General features: G+C 44.2%; 1 protein-coding gene across 1 annotated transcript in view; it reads left to right on the top strand.

Moving 5' to 3' along the window:
• The window catches only part of LOC117362909 (heparan-sulfate 6-O-sulfotransferase 3-like), a 34,187-nt gene extending 11,244 nt beyond the window's left edge, over window positions 1–22,943 (top strand). Inside the window, exons 2-3 of the mRNA XM_033949996.1 lie at window positions 14,349–14,419; window positions 22,915–22,943. Of these exons, the coding sequence (XP_033805887.1) occupies window positions 14,349–14,419; window positions 22,915–22,943 (100 nt within the window). The remainder of the gene's footprint in view (window positions 1–14,348; window positions 14,420–22,914) is intronic.
• Window positions 22,944–24,170: the final 1,227 nt, after the last annotated feature.

The following is a 24,170-nucleotide window of genomic DNA, read 5'->3' as shown; positions in this document are numbered from 1 at the left end:
CCCCCCCCCCCCCATCTATATGAAAAATATGATTTTTAGTACCAATCTACATATCGCACCACAAGAGTGTACCTAGGAAAAGGCTGCATCTTAAACATTGCAGTGAGCACTAGAACACCAACACATACATTGTAAAACTAAACAAGCCAGATCCCGCACAGTCAATTGGTCCTGTAGTCAATGCCAACTGAAAACTATGTCTTTTTCAGAACACACAGAACAGAGATACACCCTCGCCCAAAATGGAATAATCACAAACTAAAAATAGAAATATGTAGACAAAAGTTAAACTGATCCGCCAAGAAACCAGACCCTGGATACAATGCAACACCACAAAAAACAGTAACACATGTCCTCTAATACAGTGCAAAATATAAAGACAGTAGATGTAAATTTGAAAAACCTGATACATAACAATCACCACTTTATAAATTAACAAATAAAAATAAAACAAATAATGAGAAATAAAAAAATACCATTTTATTGGACTAATCCCTGTAAGCTCGGTCCCCATCCCCGCAAACCACCTGATTCCATCCACACAAGCCTTGAATTGTTTATATTTAAAGTATAAAAAGAAACAATATTCTGTACAATTGTCAATTTATAAATCAGCGTCTTCTCCCCACTCTCTTCCCCATTTCCCTTCAGCATCCTCAGCCCACTCTCTCTCCACTTTCCTTCAGCGCATGCACATAAAAACAAGCAAGTAATTTTATATCATTTTCATTCTATTCATTCATAGAAATTAAAGTCTAGATAATGCCAGTCACATAACAAAACATGATTTTACAAAAATAATTCCCTGCATTCAAGCCTGCAAGGATTACTAGATGTCTTTCAGCAGTTCCCCTCCCTCCCTCCCCCTTACCTTTGTGGCCAAGTCAAAATGATCTACCAACAATAAAATTTTAAAAACACAAAGCACGCTGTACGCAGAGAAAATGTTAATTATCATTTATATTCCGCGGGTTTTCAAAGAGGTCAAGGCAGATGACTTTATGCAATGTCACCTCAGTAACAACTATACAAAAATAGACAAATATTCCCCCTCCCTTTTTACTAAACTGCGATAGCGGTTTTTAGCGTAGGGAGCTGCGCTGAATGCCCCACGCTGCTCTCGACGCTCATAGGCTCCCTGCGCTAAAAAACTCTATTGCGGTTTAGTAAAAGGGGGCCATAGTGCAAAATATAGACAGCAGATATAAATTTTCAAAACGGACACATTTTGATCACTAAGTTGAAAATAAAATCATTTTTCCTACTTTTTTGTCTGGTGATTTCATGAGTCTCTGGTCCTTCTTCTGGTCCTTCTTCTTTCTCTCTCCCCCTGGCTCCCCTCTTTATTTCTGCCTTTCTTTCTCTCTCCTCCTGGCCCCCCTCTTTATTTCTGCCTTTCTTTCTCTCCCCTTGGTCCCCCTCTTTCTTTCTGCCTTTCTTTCTCTCCCCCTTGACCCCCTCTTTATTTCTGCCTTTCTTTCTCTCCCCTTCGTCCCCCTCTTTCTTTCTTCCTTTCTTTCTCTCTCCCCCTGACCCCTCTTTATTTCTGCCTTTCTTTCTCTCTCCCCCTGGCCCCCCCCTCTTTATTTTTTCCTTTCTTTCTCTCTCCCCCTAGCCCGCACAAAGCCATCGTGCCAATTTCTCCACTTCCACGATTCTTTCCCTACCCTCACCCCCAAGCCAGCAGCCGATTTCTTCCTGCTCCTTCCCCGATGTCCTGATGTCCTGAACTTCATCGGGCAGCAGCAGCATTCACAATTCACTGCTGTTGCCCGCTTCAGGCCTTCCTCTCTGTCGGGTCCTGTCTTCATGAAAACTGGAAGTAGGCAGGACCAGGCAGAGAACAAGGCCTGAAGCCGGCAACAGCAGCGAATTGTAAACGCTGCTGCTGCCCGAAGAAGGTAATGGAGCACCGAGGCAGTCCGCTTCTCCCCCCTCCCAGCCGAACCCCCGCTGACCCTCCTATCTCCCCCCCCCCCGTGAACCTTTCCGACCTTCCCAGCGAGAGCAGCAAACCTCCTTCGCGGCTTTCTCCTCCCTCTGCCGCGTTACTGATGACGTCATCAGTGATGCGGCAGAGGGAGGATAAAGCCGACGCTACTGGAGGGAGGTTTGCTGCTTTCGCTGGGAGGGTCGGAAAGGTTCACTTGGGGGAGGAGAGATAGGATGGTCAGCGGGGTTTCGGCTGGGAGGGGGGAGAAGCGGTCTGCCTTGGTGCTCCAAGGCCTGGCGCCATTACCTTTTTCGATAATGGCGCCGATGCTGCTTTCGCCGGGAGGGTAGGAGCGCGATAGGGACCGGGCCAGCTGTGCACCCCCCCCCTAAGGCGGCACCCGGGATGGACCTCCCCCTCGCCCCCCTTGGTACGCTACTGCCCTGGGGAAACAGCCTGCAACAAGATCGCGCGATGCCAGAGATCTTTGCCTGCTTCGGCTGTTTCCTCCGCCGCGGTCCCGCCCCTCCTCTGACATCAGAGGAGGGGCAGGACCGTGTCGGAGGAAACAGTCGAAGCAGGCAAAGATCTCTGGCATCGCGATCTTGCTGCAGGCTGTTTCCAGACGCGACACCCGGCGCAGGGGGGGGAACTGGACCGGACCGGGAGCACCCCCTCAGGGCTTGGTACCCGGGGCGGACCGCCCCTCCCGCCCCCCCCTTGGTACGCCACTGCAGCAATTGATTGATTTGTATATTTTTCTCCAGTTCCTCTTCAATTTTGTTTTGTAATACATGCACATCTTACAAAGCGTGCATTTGATGAATTAGCATAGATGGTGTCTGGGCAGAGTGTGGGTGGGACTTTCACTTCTGCTTGTAACTTATAGAATACTGAAAATTAAGCATGTAGCTCTGACATTTAGGCATGAGCACTTCCACTAGCCCCATGGCTGGCATAAATACTTGTGCCTAAATTTTGGACACACTAGTCTTTAAGCCCATTATATTAACGGGTGCTAGAATAGATGTGTCTGTCTGTCTGTCTGTGTTTCTTTCTCTCTCTCTCTCTTTGGCCGCTGTCTGTATCCTTCTGTCTCCCCCCCCCCCTGAGCAAAGCTGTCTGCCCCAGGACACACCTCCCCCCCAAGCAGGCCCCTATCCCTCTCCCTAACTGTCTCTCCCCCGAGCAAAGCTGTCTGTCCCCAGCACACCTCCCCCCAAAGCAGCCCCCTTTCCCTCTCCCTATCTCTCCATGGCCCCTTCTGTCTCCCCCAGCACACCCCTCCCCCCAAAGCAGCCCCCTTTCCCTCTCCCTATCCATGGCCCCTTCTGTCTCACCCCAGCACACCCCTCCCCCCCAAAGCAGCCCCCTTTCCCTTTCCCCCTGGCTCCCGGTATTGATTCCCTTCTTACCCTCCCAACATCCAGGCGTCTTCTGGCCTGCTCCTCTTCACCAAAGCAGCCTGCGATCATGGTGGCCGGCTTTAGCGAACCTCGCAGGCTGCTCTCCAACTCGGTAGCACGTTCCCTCTGACGCGATCCCGTGCATCAGAGGGAGCGTGCTACTGAAGCTGGAGAGCTGGAGGTTCTTTAAAGCCAGCCACGATCGCAGGCTGCTCTGAAGAGGAGGATCAGCGGCGGCAGCGGCGAGTGAGGGCGGGAGGTGACACGGCGACTCTTTCTTCTGCACGGAGGTGGAGAGCGGCTTGCGAGGTTCGCTACAGTGGCTGGCGAACCTCAGCAGGTCGCTTTGAAGAGGAGCGGGAGGGAGGAGTCGCTGGTGTCTTCGGCACAGTCACGCACAGGTGCTGTGAGGACTGGCACAGAAGCACACCTCACGGTGCCACCGCTCACGAATTTTCAAGAGGGCATGCACCTCTAGCATTTTATTATTATTGATAGGCCCTGATTCTATAAATGGTATCTAATTCCTAGGCACTGTTTAGCGTGGTTATCAATCAGCTGCTAGGTGCCATTTATAGAATCACGTCTAGCAGTGCCTAAGCATTCTTAGATACCTGTAGGCATTGAATCTTTATGTGCATTGCCATTTAGGCCAGGTTTTCTTGGCCTAAATCAGTTCAGATTACAGATTTATTTCACTTGATATACCGTTAATATACAAAAGCAATCCAAGCAGTTTACAATAACAATATAAAAACATTACAGAAAGGAACTATAAAATTTAATAGGAAAGACCAACCCCCCAACAAAGATTACTTAAAATAAATACATTAAAACATACAATCATAATTTCAATGAACTAGAAAAAGCTGTTTGAAATAAATATGCTTTAAGTTGTTTACGAGAATGAGTTATGGAACGTTCCTCCTGCAAATATACAGGGAACGCATTCCAAAGCAACAGTGCTTGAAAAAAGAAAGATTTATTACATGCACTCATTAAATGTGCAGACTTAGGGCTCCTTTTACTATATGCGATAGCGTTTGTAGCGCGCACAGATTTTTAGCATGCGCTAAACCCACGCTACATGGCTAGAACTAATACCAGCTCAATGCTGGTGTTAGCTTCTAGCGCGTGCAGCAATTTAACGTGTACTAGGCGCGTGCTAAAACCGCTATCGCAGCTTAGTAAAAGGAGCCCTTAGGTTCAGGAAAACAAGAAGATGTCTGCCCCTAGATCTCAGAGATCTACAAGGAACATAAGAAGAAACCAATTTACTCAGCAAGTACAGTCTCTATCGAATAGAAGATTTTATGAACAAATAGAAAGATCTTAAACAGTATCCTAAAACGTAGAGGAAGCCAGTGATAGGTTATAAATAATGGTGCTACATGATGAAACCTTATAATACCGCCCAATAGCCTTAGAGCAGATTTCTGTAGAGTTTGTAATTTCTGCAAATCAGTAGAAGATAAACCTACCAAAAGGTTGTATGCATAATCTAGATGTGTTGAAACGATTGAATATACCAAAGTTAAAAATGCCTGCTGAATAAGTAATCTTTGAACACAACTTAATTTACGTAATAACATATATCCAGCATGTATCCAGTATGTACCAAAGCTGCAACATGGGTTGAGAAAGATAATTTATCATCAACAATCACCCCCAAATAGCAAAAAGAATCAGTAATGGGAAATTCTTGAACAAATAATTTCACATTTTTGTCACAATCAAAATTACCAAAATGAATCCAACAAACAGTAGTCTTATCAACACTCAACATCATCCAATAGGTGAATAACCAATCTTGAATAGAAGAAAGACAAGTATGTAAATCAGACAGATCTTGGGAAATTTTAGAGTATGCCTAAAATAGGAGCTTAGTGGCGCCTAAGTCAGTCCACAACTAAACTCCACCCCAAATCTGCCCCTAACCATGCCTACTTTCCAGTAGGTGCTGGTAGGTGCCTCAGTGTAGACACCTACCTTGAAGTGGTAGGTGCCTACTGAGTTAGGCATCTACTGGCAAATTTTTAGTTGTTTTTTAAACCTCATTTTCAATTATCGGCACTGATTAAGCCAATTAAAAAATTAAGTTAAGTGTCTAGATTGGCTAGGTGCACTGATCTAGGCATCTTTTATCAAATCAGGGCCTTATATCACCTGTTATGCTAGTATTCTATAAAGGAAAGTTGGTGCCTATTCTTTATAGACTAGGTAGCACGTAGGCACAATGTTATCAAAATATCCTCTAAATGCCTTGCAGTAAACACAGATATACAGTACTTGATGCATAGATAGCTAACTGAGCTGTATTACGTGCTGCAGTAATATAACCATTATTACATAGTTGGTTACAGTGTGCTAACTACAAGCTGTAATCTGTGCCCATTCTCAACCCTTTCCTATATCATGCATTTACATTCCTAAATTCTCTATATGGCTCCCTAAATTGCACATGCAAATTGGTGCACATAGCCAATTTGCACATACAAGTTAATTGTTTAACAAGCCAATCAGTGCCGATAATTTGTAGTTAATACTTAATAATAGACACTAATTGGCATTCATTAGAAGTTATGTGTACAATTTTGTAGGTGCATTTTATAAACTTGAACACATCACTTTAAAGTGTGCGAATCTCAAAAGGGGGTGTGGCCAGGAGAGGAGCATGGGCAGATCATGGGCATTCCTAAAAGTTAAGTGCATTGTTATAGAATATGTCCGATCTACGCACAACTTAGGAGCAGATATTTAGTCCTGATTTTCCTTGGCCTAAATGGGTGCTTCTAAATGTTATGCCACATATGGCCGCTAAGTTTAATTCTGTATATAGCGGGTGCCTTTTATAGAATCGCAATAAGTGCTATTCTAATCAATGCTAATTTTTTTTAGGCACTGTATATAGAATTTGGGCATTAAAGCATTAACACACAGAGAACAATTCTATACAGGGGTACCTATATTTAAGCAGTGGGAAAGGTTCTTTTCAATAAGTTCTATTTTGTAAAGGTATATATGCACTTAAGTTTTGCAATTAGATTCAAGAGATACACTAATGTGTGTCCTGCCCATTCTCCACCCAGACTCTGTCAATGTCTATGCCACCTGCAAAATGTCACTATTGAAGGTAGTTGGTTTAGTGTTATTTAAGACACTCCTCTTCAACTAGAAATCCAGCTGTAATCAATCCCTCCCTCCCTTCCACCTCTAATTGCTAAGCCTGGGTTCAAGAGACTACATTGTCAACTGTTCTAACCAATGTAGTTCCCTTAAACGCCCCCTTCCAATCTGTCATCTATGCTCTGTTCTTCTAAACTTGTGCTTAAGTTGCTGTATAGTCATTGTACTGTCCAAATGTATTCCACTCTGAATGTTGAGTTGTAACCCATTCTGAGCTACTGGGAGGACGGGATAGAAATCAAATCTAAATAAATAAATAAATAAGTGCACATGTGATCACTATAATACTGGCATTTATGTGTGTTTTTATTTCCACTCTTTGGATAGTTATTACAGAATTATCTCCTATGTGTCAAGCTACCATAGTAACTGTTACTGTGGACATGCCCTAAGTATACTCTAATTCACGTATTATGTTCTTAATGCCCTTTAGTAAAAGAGCCTCTGTGAGATGTTATTAGAACATAATACCAAAATACATCAAAGCTGTTCATTACCTGGTTAGTACAGTATTCACGTTTGGAGCTGAATATATGAGGGACTGCTGAAAAGTTCTCAGCCCAACCAAGAAGAGAATGACATGGAAGTGTGGAATAACTTGTAAGTTTCATGGCTCCACATCATTTTCTTCTTAGATGGCTGAGAACTTTTCTGTGGCCCCTCGTATGCTATGTGAATTAAGTCAGATTCTAGTCAAGGAATCTGACTTGGCTCTAAAGATCAATAAAAGTCCAGCTGAATTAATCAACGCAAAAGGGTCATTAGTGTAGCTTTGTAGGGTAGATTTTAGTTTCATGCTTCACAGGGCTGGTGGCATCTTGCAGAGATGGTGCATTTAAGTTCTGGCTGCTCCTGCTACTTTGGTGACCTCTCTTGTCAGAAGACTCGCTTCTCTTCCTGTCCTTGACTAGAAAGTTAAAGCCCTGTCTTAGAATCATGTTTTAGAAACATTTATTGTACTTACTTAAAAATACCCCGAATATGCTATTGTATGTTTGGGATACATTATATTTAAATGCCTGTTGCACTTTTGAAGAGAGAAAATGAAATTTGAAACTAGTTAATTGTTGTCTTGCAAATACTTTTCCTTTTTTTATTAATATCCAGAAGGTATTCTTTCTGTAGCTAACAGTAGGGTCCTTTTGCCAAGGTGCAGGATAAAGTGGTCTTAGTGTGCTCTTGCTTATGTCTTTCCTGTACGCTAAGTCCATTTCTTCCTGCATACATAACATAGTAACATAGTAAAGACAAGATAAAGACTCGAATGGTCCATCTAGTCTGCCTAACCATACATGCTCCATAAATTAATCATTTAATTTAAATGGTCCTTTTTCTTAGATATTTCTGGGCCAGGAACCCAGAGCCCTGCCTGGTAGTGTGTTTAGGTTCTATCTACTAGAGTCTCTGTCAAAGCTCACTCCAGCCCATCTTAACCATCCCAGCCATCGAAGCTCTCCCCAGCCTGTCCTCAACTGAATGTCTATATACGGAACATAGACCGTGTAAGCCTGCCCAATACTGGCCTTAGTTCCTTCAATAGACCTGTATACCCATTATTTTCTGATTAGAGATCCTCTGTGTTCATCCCACGCTTGTTTGAACTCTGTCACCGTTTCCCTCTCCATCACCTCCCTTGGGAGCGCATTCAACGTATCAACCATTCTCTCTGTAAAGAAGAATTTCCAAACATTACTCTTGAGTCTACCACACCTCAACCTCAAATTATGCCCTCTGGTTTTACCATTTTTCCTTTTTCAGGAAAATATTTTATTTTATGTTAATACGTTTCAAGTATTTGAACGTCTGAATCATATCTCCCCTGTCCCTCCTTTCCTCTAGGGTATATATATTCATGGCTTCCAGTCTCTCCTCATACGTCTTCTGGCACAAACCTCCTAACATTTTCATCGCCCTCCTCTGGACTGCTTCAAGCCTTCTTATGTCCTTTGCCAGATACGGTCTTCAAAACTGAACACAATACTCCAAGTGGGGCCTCACCATTGACCTGTACAGGGGCATCAACACCTTCTTTCTTCTACTGGTCACGCCTCTCTCTATACAGCCTAGCATCCTTCTGGCAACAGCCTTGTCACACTGTTTCTTTGCCTTTTAGATCTTCAGACACTATCACCCCAAGGTCCCTCTCCCCCATCCGTGCATATCTGCCTCTCACTTGCCATCACTGTTTCAAACTTAGTGACATTAGAATCTCAAAACATTAATTGGTAACGAACTAAGACTAACATATGGATAACTTTTCATAAACTCTCCCTTACAGGATCTATGGTGCCACCAGACCTCTTCCTTTGCCACACATAAACCATTCTTTCAAACACTTATCACCCCTCACTCCATCCATTCTGCCACTTATATTTGTTTTATGAACCCCCCACTGCGATATAACCCTACTAACCCATCCCTAATATCCCATACAACATCCATCCCCTTTCCCCATCCCAACAATAAACTTAGTGGGAGGGCAGGTGGTGCTCTTCACAATCCCAGCACCATAAAACTGCTTCCTGCCCAAGCAGCTTCCAGCAGCCTTATATACTGTCCCAGCCCCAATCAACTTCCACTCCCTTCTGATTCCAACCTTCCTCCCTGTTCCTTTGACCTTTCCCAACCTCATCCTCTTTCCCTACTGCACTGCTCTCCCCTCCCTTTAACCCTTTTTCCTCCTCTTTAGAGAAGTGCTCTGCTTGACTGTGTTATAGTGCCCCCTTTCGATTACAAAGTGGGGTAGGGGTGGGGCTCTTGCTTAATCATTTTGGTGCCTTGCTTTCATAAGAATTAGATATTGTTTCCAACTGCATAATCTGAGGGCTTCTTTGAAATTTATTATGGTATGCTGACCTGTTTTTTTACATATGAAAGTGCTCCAGAAGGATTCTATTGAGCATCGTTTCCTGTTTTGCACCAGTGAGAAATATTTTGTTCCGTATGGACATAAATTTCCATTTAAGAATGAAAATGAATTGGAAGCTGTGGGGAGTAACTATATCATCTTCCTTCTTGCACTTCAGCCCAGCAGCAGATGCTGTTAATAGGATATTTGGAATTCTGTTTGGCAAGGCTTAGATAGATAAGAGTGATTGGCAGTTTGGCACACACTGAAACAGGCAAACTTGGCTGACAAAATATAGGAATCTGTGAACTGAACAAATCTGGGAGTGGAAGACCATTGAGTACTCTGGAGTCACAGCATCTTGAATTGACTTTGCTTGAACATTTTGATATAACATTTCATGCACAGTCACTGCTACCAATGCTTGGGAAGTGTAATTTTCTTTATAACTGCATATCAGACAAGCACTCTTATTATGCCAGCTTTAAGAAACTCCAGGGAGAGGGAGAGACAGAAGGATTAACCAAATTTTATTGGCATTTTCTTCAAAACATGCAAAGGAAAACAAGCATTCTACAGAAAGATTACTTTTATTATATTACTTGCCCATAAATTGGGATGCCGTTTCTAATTTATTTTGTAGTGTAATAGTGGAAGCTCAAGGCAGTTAATATTTGAAAAGGGGGGGGGGGGGGTGGAATCTAGCTTGCAAACTGGTCTGCCAGAAAATACATGTAGTTACTATTCCCATAGCTCTTTACTCCTACATTCTATGAAGTGCTAAAAATTGCATGCTCAAATTTGGGCTTCTGTCTAATTTGCATGTGCAATTTAATTGAATAATGTGTCAATTAGCACCAGTAATTGGGATCTTAATGAGCAATTATTGGCACTAATTACTTTTAATTAAATGTTACGGGGCTCATTTTCAAAGAACTTAGGGTTAGATTCACAAAGCAAACCGATTGTGTACCAATCGGTTTGCGACCCCTTTGCAACCAGATTTCCCTTGGGCCCCATTCACTAACCTTTCCAGCGATCCGCTTCAAATCCGTGCATGCAAATGAGGAGAAACGCATGCAAAGTAGGCAGGGACGCAATTCACAACACAAATTTGGGACACTGATTGGGCTGGCCAATCAAGAATAGAAGCAACTGCTTGGGACCAGTCGCACAGGTCTATGCCAATTCTCCTGCTCCATTGCCCTGCTCTCTGCCCCAATCTTGCTGTGTAGGAATAGGTTTCAGGCACCGGGGGAATCATGCAGCTCCTGTCCCTGCTCTGCTCTCTGCCCTGAGCTCTGCTTTGGAGCTAATTCTAACCAATAGGGAAAGAAAGAGAAGGCAGGAAGTGTGACTCTCTCTGCCGCCTTCCCTGCAATGCGAGCCCACGGGTTTAAGCGGGGCTGCATGCCGCAGTGCAGCCCCTCTTTAAACCCGCGGGCTTGCACTGCAGGGAAGGCGGCAGAGAGCAGGAGAGTCTGGGTGGCAAGAGCAGGGCTTGGGGAGAGCAGGAGAGTCGGCGCGCGTGAAGACTAGTCTCTTAAAAATTCCCAGCTCCTGAAGAAAAAAATAAATCTATGCCGGGCCTGGAAGTCCAGTGCATGCGCAGATCATCTACAGATGGTCTGTGCATGCACTGGGATCACTATCGAGTGATCCGGGCAGGCAGATGGGGGCGATCCTCCGATCGCCCCATCTGCATATTGGGGTTTCGAGAATTCATCGGACCTGCCTGGATCCGGCCCGACCGGGCAGGTTCGTGAATCTAGCCCTTAGACACAGTTTGAATGGTACTTTGTGTGTCTAATTACTTTGAAAATGAGCCTCTACGTATTTAAATTTAGGTGCAAGAGCAACACTTAAATTTTATGCACGAGTCAAAAAGGTAGCTGTCGGCAGGAAAGTTGATGTTGACTGTTTTCTGGGATTCTCAGGGGCCTATTCTTGAAACCTACCAGGAAAGAGGAACAACTATCACAAATGCAACCTATTATGACATGCTTCAAAGAGAGCTGAAACTTACAATCCGCTCAAAAGGAAGAGAACCACACCCTCCCCCCCACACACACTGCAACTCACACATTGGAACTGCTCAGAAAATTGAAGTGGGAAGGGGGCTGATCAGTGCTTGGGTGGGAGGGAGGGAGGGAGAGAGGAATCTCCCTGCCAGTTCAGCTGATCCTGGCAGGGGGAATCCCAATCAGCTAAGCCAGCAGGAATACCTGAAACTGGCTCAGCTAATGGGGATTCCCCTGCCATGATCAGCTGATGGGAAGCCTACTGATTTTTTTTTTCCTTCCACAGGTGGTGGGAGGGGTCATGACCACTGGGGGAGTAAGGGGGGGTCATGCCTTGAATTCTCTAGTGGTCATCTTTGGAACACTTTGTAATACTTAGACACATGTAAAACAGGTCTAAGTTCTGCCTTGGATGTCCTGAGAATGACATGGGGAAAAAAATCTGTCCCCCGTCACCGGACCACCGTTCCCTTCACTGCCCTGTCCCCACCGTCCCATCCCCACAGTCCCCTTCACCAACCCGTTCCCGTAGCATCCACCCTTCCCTCCCACCACCTCACCGCCCTTCAGCAGCCCGAGAATCTCCCTCCCTCCCTCTTACCTTTGCGGCGTAGAGAAGGGAGGGAAGGCACGTAGTCACCGATCGTGTGCGTGCTGCCCCTTCCCTTCCTCTGGCCAAATCTATCTCCCTCCCCCTTACCTTCGCGGTGCTTTAGAAAAGAAACTGATGCCGGCGAAGCCTGCCTGTGCCGCCCTGAAGTCGCATGTGTGTGGGTGGAAGCTTCTCCCCTGACAATTGTTATTTTATAAACACAAATAAAACAGAGCAAGATTCAACAAAACCCATCTCCCCTACCTTTCACAAATATCCCCTTCTCTATTGTGAAAGCTGAACAAACCAAATTACTACAGAATGCTACATAGAAAAATCAAGCTAACAGAATACTTTAGTCACACATGGCAGGAATAATGTTAGGGGAGTGCAATTAGGGCAACTGTCCCCTGGTCAGAGAGAGAACCCTAAGCCAGCTGGAAGCTAAAGAAGCACAGCCTGGACTTTGCGGTCCCCAGTTATGTCTAATACCAGCTCTAGCAGGATACATATTTCAAATCTGAAATATTCTAATCACAAAATATAAAATAAATTTATTTTTTTTCTTTTTGTTGTCTGGTAATTTTATTCTTCAAATCACATTGGTCTCAGGCTTTGGTTTTGGGTTTCTTCTGTCTTCATCATAGCATGGCTGGCTCCTGAAGGTAAAATAGGCGCAAGAGGAGCTGGGGAGGAGATGCCGAGTCTGACACAGGTGCAATTTTTTTTACCACAGGAGCAAGACTTTTCACTGCTTCCACGGGATGGTAAAAGGTCCTGTCCCCATTCCCGCGGGGTAGTGAAAGGTCTTGTCCCCATTCCTGTGGTAAACCAGTTGCAAATGTCTCCATTCCTGCGGATTTACTGTGGTGACCCACGGTTTACCACAATAAACAGTCCCCGTGTCATTCTCTAGTCCTGAGAAAGCTTATATTATCGCAGCAGGATGTTCAGGCTTAAGCCCGCCTGATGCCGGCCCATAACATACCTCCCAAGTCCCTTTAGGCTCTGGACGTTCAGCGACTTGGAAGCCCTGTTGGACATTCAGAAAGCTGGTTTCGATTATGGGCACTTGACGTCTAGGCTATTAGGATGTCCAAGTGCCGACTTAGGCTGGTTTTTGGACGTATAAATGTTTTGATTATGAGCCTGAGTGAAGTTGAAGTTAATTGGCACTCATTAAAATTTGCACACCTATCCTCACTTCTGTAAAACTTGGGCTCTCCTTGATCTTTATTGTGATAATAATGACTCTTAATATTAGAAAACTTGTTATGTCATTGCATACTGTATATTCATGCTTTTACTTTGATGCAACTTTATTCTGTATTCTTATACTGTTGTTTCCTGGATTTTTTGTATGTTTGCAATAACCATAATAAAGATATTTTGAAAAAAAAAAATTGCACATGCATCTTGCTATATTCTACTCTATAAGGTATGGGTGCATAACTCTACTAGTGTGTAACTTGAAAGGGGGCGTGGCCATGAGCATGTTAGGGGCAATCTAAAAAAGTTACACCTGTAGCTATAGAATATGGCCTTAGCGCACTTAACTTGGACACCAGCATTTGCAGCAGGTTTCAGCAGCTGTAAGTGGCGTAGTAAGGGGAAGTGGTCTGCCCCAGGTGCCATGTTGGTGGAGGTGCCGGCACCCCTCCTTCTCTTTGCCCCCTCCGCTTCTTTCCTCTCCTCCCATCGCCCCGCACACGCTCCCTTCCCTTCCCCATACCTCTGGTTGTTCACTACTACGAGCAACAACTTCAACGTGTTCCTTGCAACCACATCAGCTCTTCTGTTGACGTCACTTCCAGGTGCCATGCATAGGAAGTGACATCAGAGGGAGAGCCACTAGGGTCACGAGGAGCATGTTGAAGGTTTTACTTGTGGAGGTGAACAACTAGCGGTACGGGAGAAGGGAAGGGGAGCACACGTGGAGCTGGGGATGGAGAAAAGGGCAAGGGAGGGGCGCCTCTCATCCTTCCTACGCCACTGCCTAGCACCTACAGTTAGACATGGGAATTGGCGCTATGCACGATTCTATAAAGGGCACAAACTCTTTATAGAATTGTGCTTAGTGCCAGTTTTTTTCTGGCACCAAATTTTGAGTGCCATTTACAGAATTCCCTTCTATCCTAGCCACATATGAGATAACTTGTAAATTTCATGTCTCCACATCATTCTCTTCTTGGTTGGGCTGAGAGCTTTCCAGCGGCCCCTCATATGTCTGTGTGTATAATGTTACTGTCCACCTTTTTCCATTTACTGGGGAATGTTGGATGCCGCCTCTTATCTTTTTTGGTATACATTCTCAGTGTGGTTCTCTTCGCAAGCTAATAAATCTGTATTCTCTTATTCACAGGATTCCTAAATGTAAAGTTAGAACAGTGGTCTTAAATTCAAATCCTTTTCAAGGCCACATTTTGGATTTTGGAGGGCCTCAGAAAAAATAGGTAATGTTTTATTAAAGAAATGACAATTTTGCATCAGGTAAAACTCTTTATAACTTATAAATCTTTCCTTTTGGCTAAGTCTTAATAATAATATTGTAATTTATAGCTAAAGAGACATATGATCAAAAAACTGTTTTATTTTACTTTTGTGATTATGATAAACATACCAAGGGCCTCAAAATAGTACCTGGCGGGCCGCATGTGGCCCCTGGGTCGCGAGTTCAAGACCATTGAGTTAGAATGTGCATTTCATCTGTGATTTTGGTTTGTAAAATTTAATGCATGTAAAGAATGCATACTAAATTGAATTTAAATTCATTAAACTTCTGAATCTAATGTGTGTAAAGCTGATTTACATGTTAAAAATTTTTACACATGTAAATCAAATTTTATAAGGATGAATTTCTGAAACAAATTAAAGCATATCTGAAAATCAACCCCAAAATCTGAAAATAAAATGAATTCTTTTTCTATACACACCTCTATTGCACACTACTCTTATTTGATAAAATTAACCATAAGAAAATATTATCTCTGATAAAGGAATCTGTTTTCTAAGGGGATAGTTACTAAGGTGCAGCAAAAGTTTTTTTAAAAAAAATTATTATTGTACCAGTAACCTTGATAACACTGTGCCACAGGTTAAATGACCCCCATGTTACAAAAATTATTCAACTTACTCTACGTTAAACCTTGCATGCTTCACTGTTCTGCTTTGTAGGAATTCTAGGTAGCATTTCTTAAGGGAGCTGTTGTAAGTGCCAACAGGACACTTAAATGCTATTCTACAAAAACCCACTCAACTTAAATACTGCATATATGTGAGTTGGGAGTATACAGGCGTCAAACAAAATTGGACTTGGAAAGGGCTCTTGTTGAATGCTGCAAATTGTGTATGTCTCCATTGCATTCAGGTGCTCACATCCATGCCAGATCTATGGCCGATGCAACCATAAATGTGTGTAAATGTTAGTTATATGCTGGCTGTGAGCAGTTGGTTTAGCAAGATTCTGCAAGCAATTTGGGCCTATCCAGCTCGCTTAGCTGTCTATACCACTGCCATTTCCAGTTGTTATCCATATGGTGCCTTAGTATGTGATACTTTTTAGGACCTCTGAGGAAGAAGTGTTTCTTCGATACACGGACCGTGTTGGGTCCCTGTTCATCAACTTCTTGGACCATATTTTGGATACAAACTGTTTTATACTGATATCTATGTCTATTGAATAAAGACTTGGCATCTTATACACTATTCCTGCAGTTCTTCCTTTTGTTTGCCATAATTTAGGTGCCGGTAGGCGCCTTGATTGCGCTTAACTTAATTGCTTTAATTGGCTTTAATCAGTGTGGTAATTGATCATGTCATTTAAAACCAATTAAAAACTTGTAAAAAAAAACAACAAAAAAAACTTAGTGCCAGTAATGTAGGCCTTTAAAACCCTGGCCTATATTACCAGCACCTAAGTTTTTTCTTAGGTGCCAGTACTTGTGATTCTTTTAATAGCGCTTAAGTGTGTGTAACCCATTCTTTCTCCCGGATGTTGGCAGAGGGTACATAAAGTTATTTTATTTGTTGAGGACCAGAGCAGAAGCCAGCTCTTTAGTTTTGGGCTCCACAGCAAGCTTGCACCAGACTTCCACTCACTCCTCTAAATGAAATCAGACCTCACCAGTAATTGAAAGAATAACTCCAATCTTTACTTCTTGGAATGCAGAAGAGGCAATATGCTTGAACAATAACACTTTCTTTTAACAACGCCAAAGTTATGAACAAATTCCAAATAAGATGTAAGTAGTTCAGTTATACTGGAATTCTCCTTGTTGGATGGATCCAGCTGCAACGTCTAAAAGTCCTGGTCTATTGGTATGGGATAGACTTAAACCTAAATGTGAATTTTCTGTTGTGATCACTTGGGTTGTACTGCCCAAAAGACAACTTCCTGCCCAGGGCTAGGGCTTAAGACTCCTGTGGAATGATGTCATTTTCCCAAGCCCACCTTCCAGGGAGTTTAAGACCAAGTCTGGCTTTTCACATTACCCCTATGTCTTCTAGAAACTGCAGAAAACCAAAGGCCGCTTCAAAGGTGTCCAACTTTTTACACCACTATTCACTTGCAGTCTGCCATCATGTTTCTATGTTTCTATACTTTTCACATACAGTATATGGAAAAAATCATGTAATGTCTGTGTTTCTATAACCATAAAGCTCTATGATATCGTAATGCAGGTGTAATGAGCCTTAGCCAATAGGAAGAGGAGGAGATAGTGGATGCTGCAGATGGGCCATTTAGCCTTTATCTGCCATCATGTTTCTGTGTCTAACTGTGAGGATTACAGGGGGAGCTGATGATAGCCCTTCAGCTGTCCGTGCTGTATTCACACTTTATTCATATCAGTAACTATCATCTAGTAAAGTGATCATGGAGCAATGACCACAGGTTGGAAGGTGTGAGAGAGGACTGCCCTATTGCATGGTTATTGAGAACTAGGGAAGAGGTGGGAATATCCATTGTTTGGAAACAATGAAAAATAAAATCATACCCCCTATCCCCCTTTGCAATAGCAGACAATTTCAGAAGAGCGGAGCTTGCTTGACTCAAAGGTCATCCTATCCTGGAACAGAAATTGCTTTTGCACTGCAAGTGCAAAGTCACACTTTACAAGCATGCACTGTACATAAATCCACATTAGAAGTGTGCACAGGGATGGGGACCATGAGAATTCACAATATTGATAACAAAAGATCCATTTATGTTGGGGTGGAAGAGGAGGGGAAAGAATCGACTGGGAATGAATCCAAACTTACTGGGGATGGATGGGGAAGGTGCTATACATACATATCCATCCTGGATGCCATGTGCATTTCAGGGCTGATCGGGAGGATGTGGTTAATAAGAACATAAGAAGTTGCCTCCACTGGGTCAGACCGAGGTCCATCTCGCCCAGCGGTCTGCTCCCGCGGCGGCCCATCAGGTCTGCGACCTGTGAAGTGGTTTCTGACCACTTTTATAACCTACCTCAAGTTCTATCTGTACCCCTCTATCCCTTTATCCTCCAGGAACCTATCCAAACCCTTCTTGAACCCCTGTACAGAGTTCTGGCCTATCACTTCCTCCGGAAGCGCGTTCCATGTGTCCACCACCCTCTGCGTAAAAAAGAATTTTCTAGCATTTGTTCTAAACCTGTCCCCTTTCAATTTCTCCGAGTGACCCCTAGTGCTTGTGGCTCCCCTCAGTTTGAAGAATCTGTCCTTATTTACTCTCTCTATGCCCTTAAGGATTTTGAAGGTTTCTATCATGTCCCCTCTAAGTCTCCTCTTCTCCAGGGAGAACAGCCCCAGCATTTTTAACCTGTCAGCGTATGGAAAATTTTCCATACCTTTTATCAGCTTAGTCGCCCTCCTCTGCACTCCCTCGAGTACCGCCATGTCCTTCTTGAGGTACGGCGACCAGTATTGAACACAGTACTCCAGGTGCGGGCGCACCATTGCGCGATACAGCGGCATGATGACTTCCTTCGTCCGGGTTGTGATACCCTTTTTGATGATGCCCAGCATTCTGTTTGCTTTCTTTGAGGCTGTCGCACATTGCGCCGATGGTTTCAGTGATGAGTCGACCATCACCCCCAAGTCCCTTTCCAGGTTACTCACCCCTAGCAGTGTTCCCCCCATTTTGTAGTTGAACATCGGGTTCTTTTTCCCTACATGCATGACCTTGCATTTCTCCACGTTAAAACTCATTTGCCACTTTTTTGCCCAGTCTTCCAGTCTCGTTAGGTCCTTTTGTAGGTCTTCACAGTCTTCCGTGTTTCTAACCCTGCTGCAGAGTTTGGTGTCATCAGCAAATTTGATAACCTCACATTTTGTCCCCGTTTCCAGATCGTTAATAAATAAATTGAATAGTAGAGGTCCCAGCACCGACCCCTGCGGAACTCCGCTCGTGACCCATTGCCAATCTGAGTATTGGCCCTTGACTCCAACCCTCTGTTTCCTGCCCGCTAGCCAGTGTTTGATCCATCGGTAGATATCCCCTTGCACCCCGTGGTTCCACAGTTTTTTAAGTAGCCGTTCGTGTGGTACCTTGTCGAAGGCTTTTTGGAAGTCAAGGTAAATGATGTCTATGGATTCACCCTTATCCATCTGACTGTTTATTCCCTCAAAGAAGTACAGCAAGTTCGTGAGGCACGACCTTCCCTTGCAGAAGCCATGCTGGCTCGCCTTCAGTTGTCCATTGTTTTCTATGTGTTCGCAGATTGTGTCCTTTACCATTGCTTCCAGCATCTTTCCAGGAACCGAGGTCAAGCTCACAGGCCTGTAGTTTCCCGGGTCACCCCTTGATCCCTTCTTAAAGATGGGCGTGGCATTTGCTATTTTCCAGTCCTCTGGGATCTCCCCAGTTTTTAGGGAGAGGTTACATATTTGGCGAAGTGTCTCTGCTATTTCGTTTCTCAGTTCTTTTAGTACCCTTGGGTGGATGCCGTCCGGGCCTGGTGATTTGTCGCTCTTTAGTCTGTCTATCTGTCTGAGGACATCCTCTTTGCTTACCTCTAGTTGTACCAGCCTTTCGTCGTGTTCTCCGTTTATAATCACCTCGGGTTCTGGGATATTGGATGTGTCCTCTCTGGTGAAGACTGACGAGAAGAATTTGTTTAACCTTTCAGCTATCTCTTTTTCCTCCTTTATCGCTCCTTTCCTGTCTCCGTCGTCCAGTGGTCCCACTTCCTCTCTGGCTGGTTGTTTCCCTTTCACATACCTGAAGAAGGGTTTGAAGTTTCTTGCTTCTCCTGCCAGTCTTTCCTCATATTCTCTCTTTGCCTTCCTGACCTCTCGATGACATTCTTTCTGGTGTCTTTTGTGCTCTTCCTGGTTTTCCTTTGTTGGATCCTTTTTCCATTTCTTGAAGGATGATTTCTTGTCACTTATCGCCTTTTTAACTGCAGATGTTATCCATGCTGGGTTTCTAGTTCGATTTTTTTTGCACCCTTTCCTAAACCTTGGGACGCACAGGTCTTGTGCCTCGAGCACTGTGCCTTTAAGCAGTGTCCAGGCTTCCTTTACGGTCTTCACCTTCCCTGAGTTGCTGTTGAGCTTTTTTCCTACCATTTTCCTCATGTCCTTGTAGTTTCCCTTTCTGAAGTTGAGTGCTGTCGTTTTGGTTCTTTTCACCTTTGATGTTCCCATGTTTAATTTGTACTGGATCATGTTGTGATCACTGTTCCCTAATGGTGCTATTACCACCACCTCCTTTGCGGGTCCTTCTAGCCCGTTGAGGATTAGGTCTAGCGTGGCATCCCCTCGCGTTGGTTCCGTGACCAGCTGCTCCATGAAACAGTCCCTTATCGCCTCTAGGAATTTAGTTTCTCTCGTGCAATTTGAGTGCCCAATGTCCCAGTCTATTCCCGGATAGTTGAAATCCCCCATAACCACCACCCTTCCACTTTTGCACTCCTGCCTCAGTTTGGCCTCCAGTTCCAGGTCGTTTGCTTCTGACTGTCCTGGTGGGCGATAGTACAATCCCAATTTGATGTCAGCTCCTTCCCCTCCTGTCAGCTTAACCCATAGTGACTCCAGACTGTCCGCCCTTATTGTTGTTTCTGTTCTGGATGAAGGAATGGAGTCCTTTATATACAGTGCTATTCCTCCTCCCTTTTTGTGTGCTCTGTCCTTCCTGTAGAGTTTATACCCTGGAAGGGCCACATCCCATTTGTTGTCCTCTGTCCACCATGTCTCTGTGATTCCTATTATGTCTATGTCCTTATTTCCGGCTATAACTTCTAGCTCCCCCATTTTAGTCCTTAGGCTCCTAGCATTTGTATATAGGCAATTTAAGTCCCAGTTTGTTACCTTTTCTTTTGGATCTACTCTTGATTTGTTGCTCCTGCTGGTCTCCTCACGTGTTGCCTCCTGTGGTGTGTCTATCCCGTCCTCTGCCCGCTTTTTTGTTCTTTGATAGCCCTCTGGGTCCTGCTGTTTCCTCCTTGTCTTACTCTTTATTTCTAGTTGCCTCTTGGGTCCCTGTGCTGCATCTTTGGGTTTATGTCCATAAAGTGTCCATTTTGTCTCTAGTCCACTATCGCCATTTTCTGTTTCAGTATCCTTGCTTGATACTGTGGTCCGATGTGTCGAGGTCAGATCGACTATCGGCTTTCCCCTTGTTATCAGTTTAAATTCATGTCTATGCAGGTCTGGATGTTACGTGCCAGCATCCTCGTCCCAGCCGTGCTCAAATGCAGTCCGTCTCTCCTATAGAGCTTGTTTTTCCCCAGGAAGGTTGACCAGTTCCGTACAAAGAGGAAACCCTCCTCGTCACACCATCGCCTCAGCCATCCATTTGTTGCTTGCAGCTCGGTCTGCCTCTTCGCATCTGCTCTTGGTACTGGCAGGATCTCTGAAAAGGCTATCTTCCCTGTTCTCAGCTTCAGCTTCCTCCCCAGGATCTTAAACTGCTCGGTCAGTGTAGTCATGTTGAAATTCCTTCTGCTGACGTCATTTGTTCCGACGTGGATTATCACTGCTGTGTCCTCTCTCTCAGCTCCCTCCATGATACTCTCGATTCTGTCGGAGATGTCCTTTGTCCTCGCCCCTGGGAGACATGTCACTAGGCGATCAGCTCTGCCTCCTGCTATGTGACTGTCCACCTCTCTCAGGATTGAATCTCCCACCACGATAGCAGATTTTCCTCTCCTCAGCTTCCTCCTGGGTCTCAGGTCTGTGTCGATGATTGGATCCTCCAATCCTTCCTTCACATTGCAAGACAAGGAGGCAAGCAGGAGAAAGCAGAAGAGAGAGACAGAGGATTTAGGGCAAAAGCAGAAGGAAGGAAGGCAAACCGAAGCTGAGAAGGGGAGAGAAGAGGCAGGAGACTAAGGGGATCGGCGAGAGTTAGCTCCGCCCACCCCTGACATCAGCCACCGAAACTCCCCCTTAAAAGGGGAGGGGCCAATCTCGGAGCACATTGCAAGACAAGGAGGCAAGCAGGAGAAAGCAGAAGAGAGAGACAGAGGATTTAGGGTAAAAGCAGAAGGAAGGAAGGCAAACCGAAGCTGAGAAGGGGAGAAAAAAGGCAGGAGACTAAGGGGATCGGCGAGAGTTAGCTCCGCCCACCCCTGACATCAGCCACCGAAACTCCCCCTTAGCCAGGCTACTCAGCAGCAACTTCAATTTTCAACCTTCAATCTTCCAAATTAAATTCAAAAAATATAAAAAACAAACAAAAAAATTTTTTTTCTATCCTTTCTTCTATACTCACTTTCTTCTATACTCACTTTTTTTCTTCTCTCTCTACTTCTCAATCAGGCATACTATCTCGCCAACTCTCAGGGGAGGCAAACTGTAAAGCAAGGACTGTCTGCAAAGATACCTGAAGTGACACTCATGATTAACTTTGGAGCACCTGCTTTTGCACTTAATATTTAACCAAGCATTAGCACAGAAAGGCAGTCTTTTTTTCTGTTATGTGCTTGATAAAAATAATTGTATCTCACCTACAATTTAGTTCTTTAGTTCCATAATTTTCCTGTCCAGCAATGCTTCTTCTACAAGCGGTGCTGCTGCTGCTCGTCCAAGGCTGCCCCTCTTATATGAACCATCCAGGTGGAAACAGGAAGCTGCATCAGAGGGGAAGCTATTGGCTGAGCACCGCTTGCAGGAAGGAACTTGCCGCCACTGCTGTGGGGGGGGGGGGGCGCATTGCTAATTTTTCCCAGGAGGGGGGCCTGACACTGCCAATCTTTCCGGGGGAGGGCCAGCACTGCCGATCTTTCTAGAGGGGGTGCCGGGCACTCCTGATCTTTCCAGGGGGAGGGGCAGCACTCCCGATCTTTCCGGAGGGGGGGGGGAGAGCCGGCGCTGCTGATCTTTCCCAGGGGGGGGGTCCAACACTGCTGGAAAAAAAAAAAAATTGGAGTCCTGTTTGTTTCCTCAGCGGGCCCTCCTGACAACTTCGGGCCATAGGCACGTGCCTCTTGGGCCTATTGATTAATCCGGCCCTGCTTGCAGTCATGGGGAATATATGCACTATACCTTACTTCCAGTGCATAATATTCATCCAGGATAGGTGCCATTTTTCTAGGTGCTGGCCGATTTAAGCGTCATTTACAGAATTTGGGCCTTTGTGTTTGCCTATTGTTTACTATTTCTGTAGCAGTTTGCGGCTTTCAAGTGAGAAGGCTCAGCAATACTTAAGAGTTATTAGATAATATAACTCTAATGCAGGGTGTTTCTCATCGAAACATGGCTTCATGTCAAGTCTTTTATCTGAGATTTTGTCAACTTAATAAATATTGTGACTGCTCCATACTTCTGGGCTCAGGTTTATCTTCTTGGAAGGCCACTGTCTATTCCCTCAAAAGTGCATTTGATTTCGATATACATATGGGTTTCTCTCTTCCCATTGTTGGTTGGTTGTTGAGCCATTCTACAATGGAACCCGGGTGCCTAGATTTTGCTATAAATAGGTTTTAACTGTTTATCTTCAGGTTACCTAAATGGAGGCATCCAGTTGTAGACTTGTCCCCATAATACATATATGTAAGTGGCGATATTCAGCTGCTACATTTATAGATTAGGAGGTCAATATTCATCTGGTAGCAGTCAATATTTTTAAAATACAGTCCAGCACTGGCTAAATTAGACCCAGATATTTCTTCCTGAACTGTTATCTGGGCATTGACAAAGAGTATCCATCTTAGCTAAAAGTTATCCTGATATAACAGACATTCATCACTGTACCCGCTTAGCTAACTAGGCTAACCCGCATAATAAGGACCTCTATTTTTGCTATCCACATGCAGCATGCCCATGTTAACTGTGCAGGAAGCAGCACCAAATATTGGCTGCACTCCCATATTTCTTCTCCTGGCTCCACCCAGATTCCCTCCCCACCAGACCACACCAGCACTATCCACTCTCACCCACCTCAGCACTATTTAACTTTGCAGGAACTTCTGCTTTCCAGTTAACTCACTTTGTGGGGCCAATAGACTGAAGGAGGGAGGCTGGCTATTTCCTGCAGTCGGTGCTGAGCACTAATATTCAGTGCTGGGCCATTTCTTATCAGCGCTTACTAAGAACCGCTTTTAAGAAGCGACCTCCACTCCCTATTTGGTTTTTTTTCCTTCCCTCTCGTTCCTCCATTTTAATTTTAATTTCAACCTCAATGTATTTATGAAACCTTCCCTCCCTTGTTACCTTTTGTATCAACTCCCTCATCACCCAGTCGTTTTTGTCTAGTTTACTTCCCCCCTTTTTTATTTTAAATAATTTAATTTTTAATTTTTCCCCTTAATTATTTTAAAGTGTTAATTTTAGCTCTGTAAACTGACCAGATACTTGTTGATGGCCAGTTTATCAAGTTATAAATAAACTTGGAAACCTGGTGACTGGCATTGAATATCTGATCTCTTACTGGCCAGTTCAAAACTTAAACAACTATCCCCTATGCTTTTTGTGGCTGGTGTTTCTTCTCAAAAACGCATTAACCAAATGGACCTCAAATCCCTAACTTCAAAACTTAGCCAGCTAAGTCAATTTTAAGCACTGGCCAGATAAGTAATAGCGGCCAAAGATTGACTTGCTTTTTGCGCAGCCTAATTTAGCCACTAAATTTGGCCGGTCAGCACTTTAAAATTGGTGGCTATTATGTAATATATCTGTAATATATCTGTCTGTGTTATAGCCACTAACTGCTAATAGTCAGAGAGTCAGTTGCCTGTTGCTAATTATTAGCAATTAG

The sequence above is a fragment of the Geotrypetes seraphini genome, chromosome 6, assembly GCF_902459505.1.
Source record: "Geotrypetes seraphini chromosome 6, aGeoSer1.1, whole genome shotgun sequence".
Classification (NCBI taxonomy): domain Eukaryota; kingdom Metazoa; phylum Chordata; class Amphibia; order Gymnophiona; family Dermophiidae; genus Geotrypetes; species Geotrypetes seraphini.
Note: the sequence above shows the minus strand (reverse complement) of the source record. Positions and strands in the feature narration are given on the sequence as shown.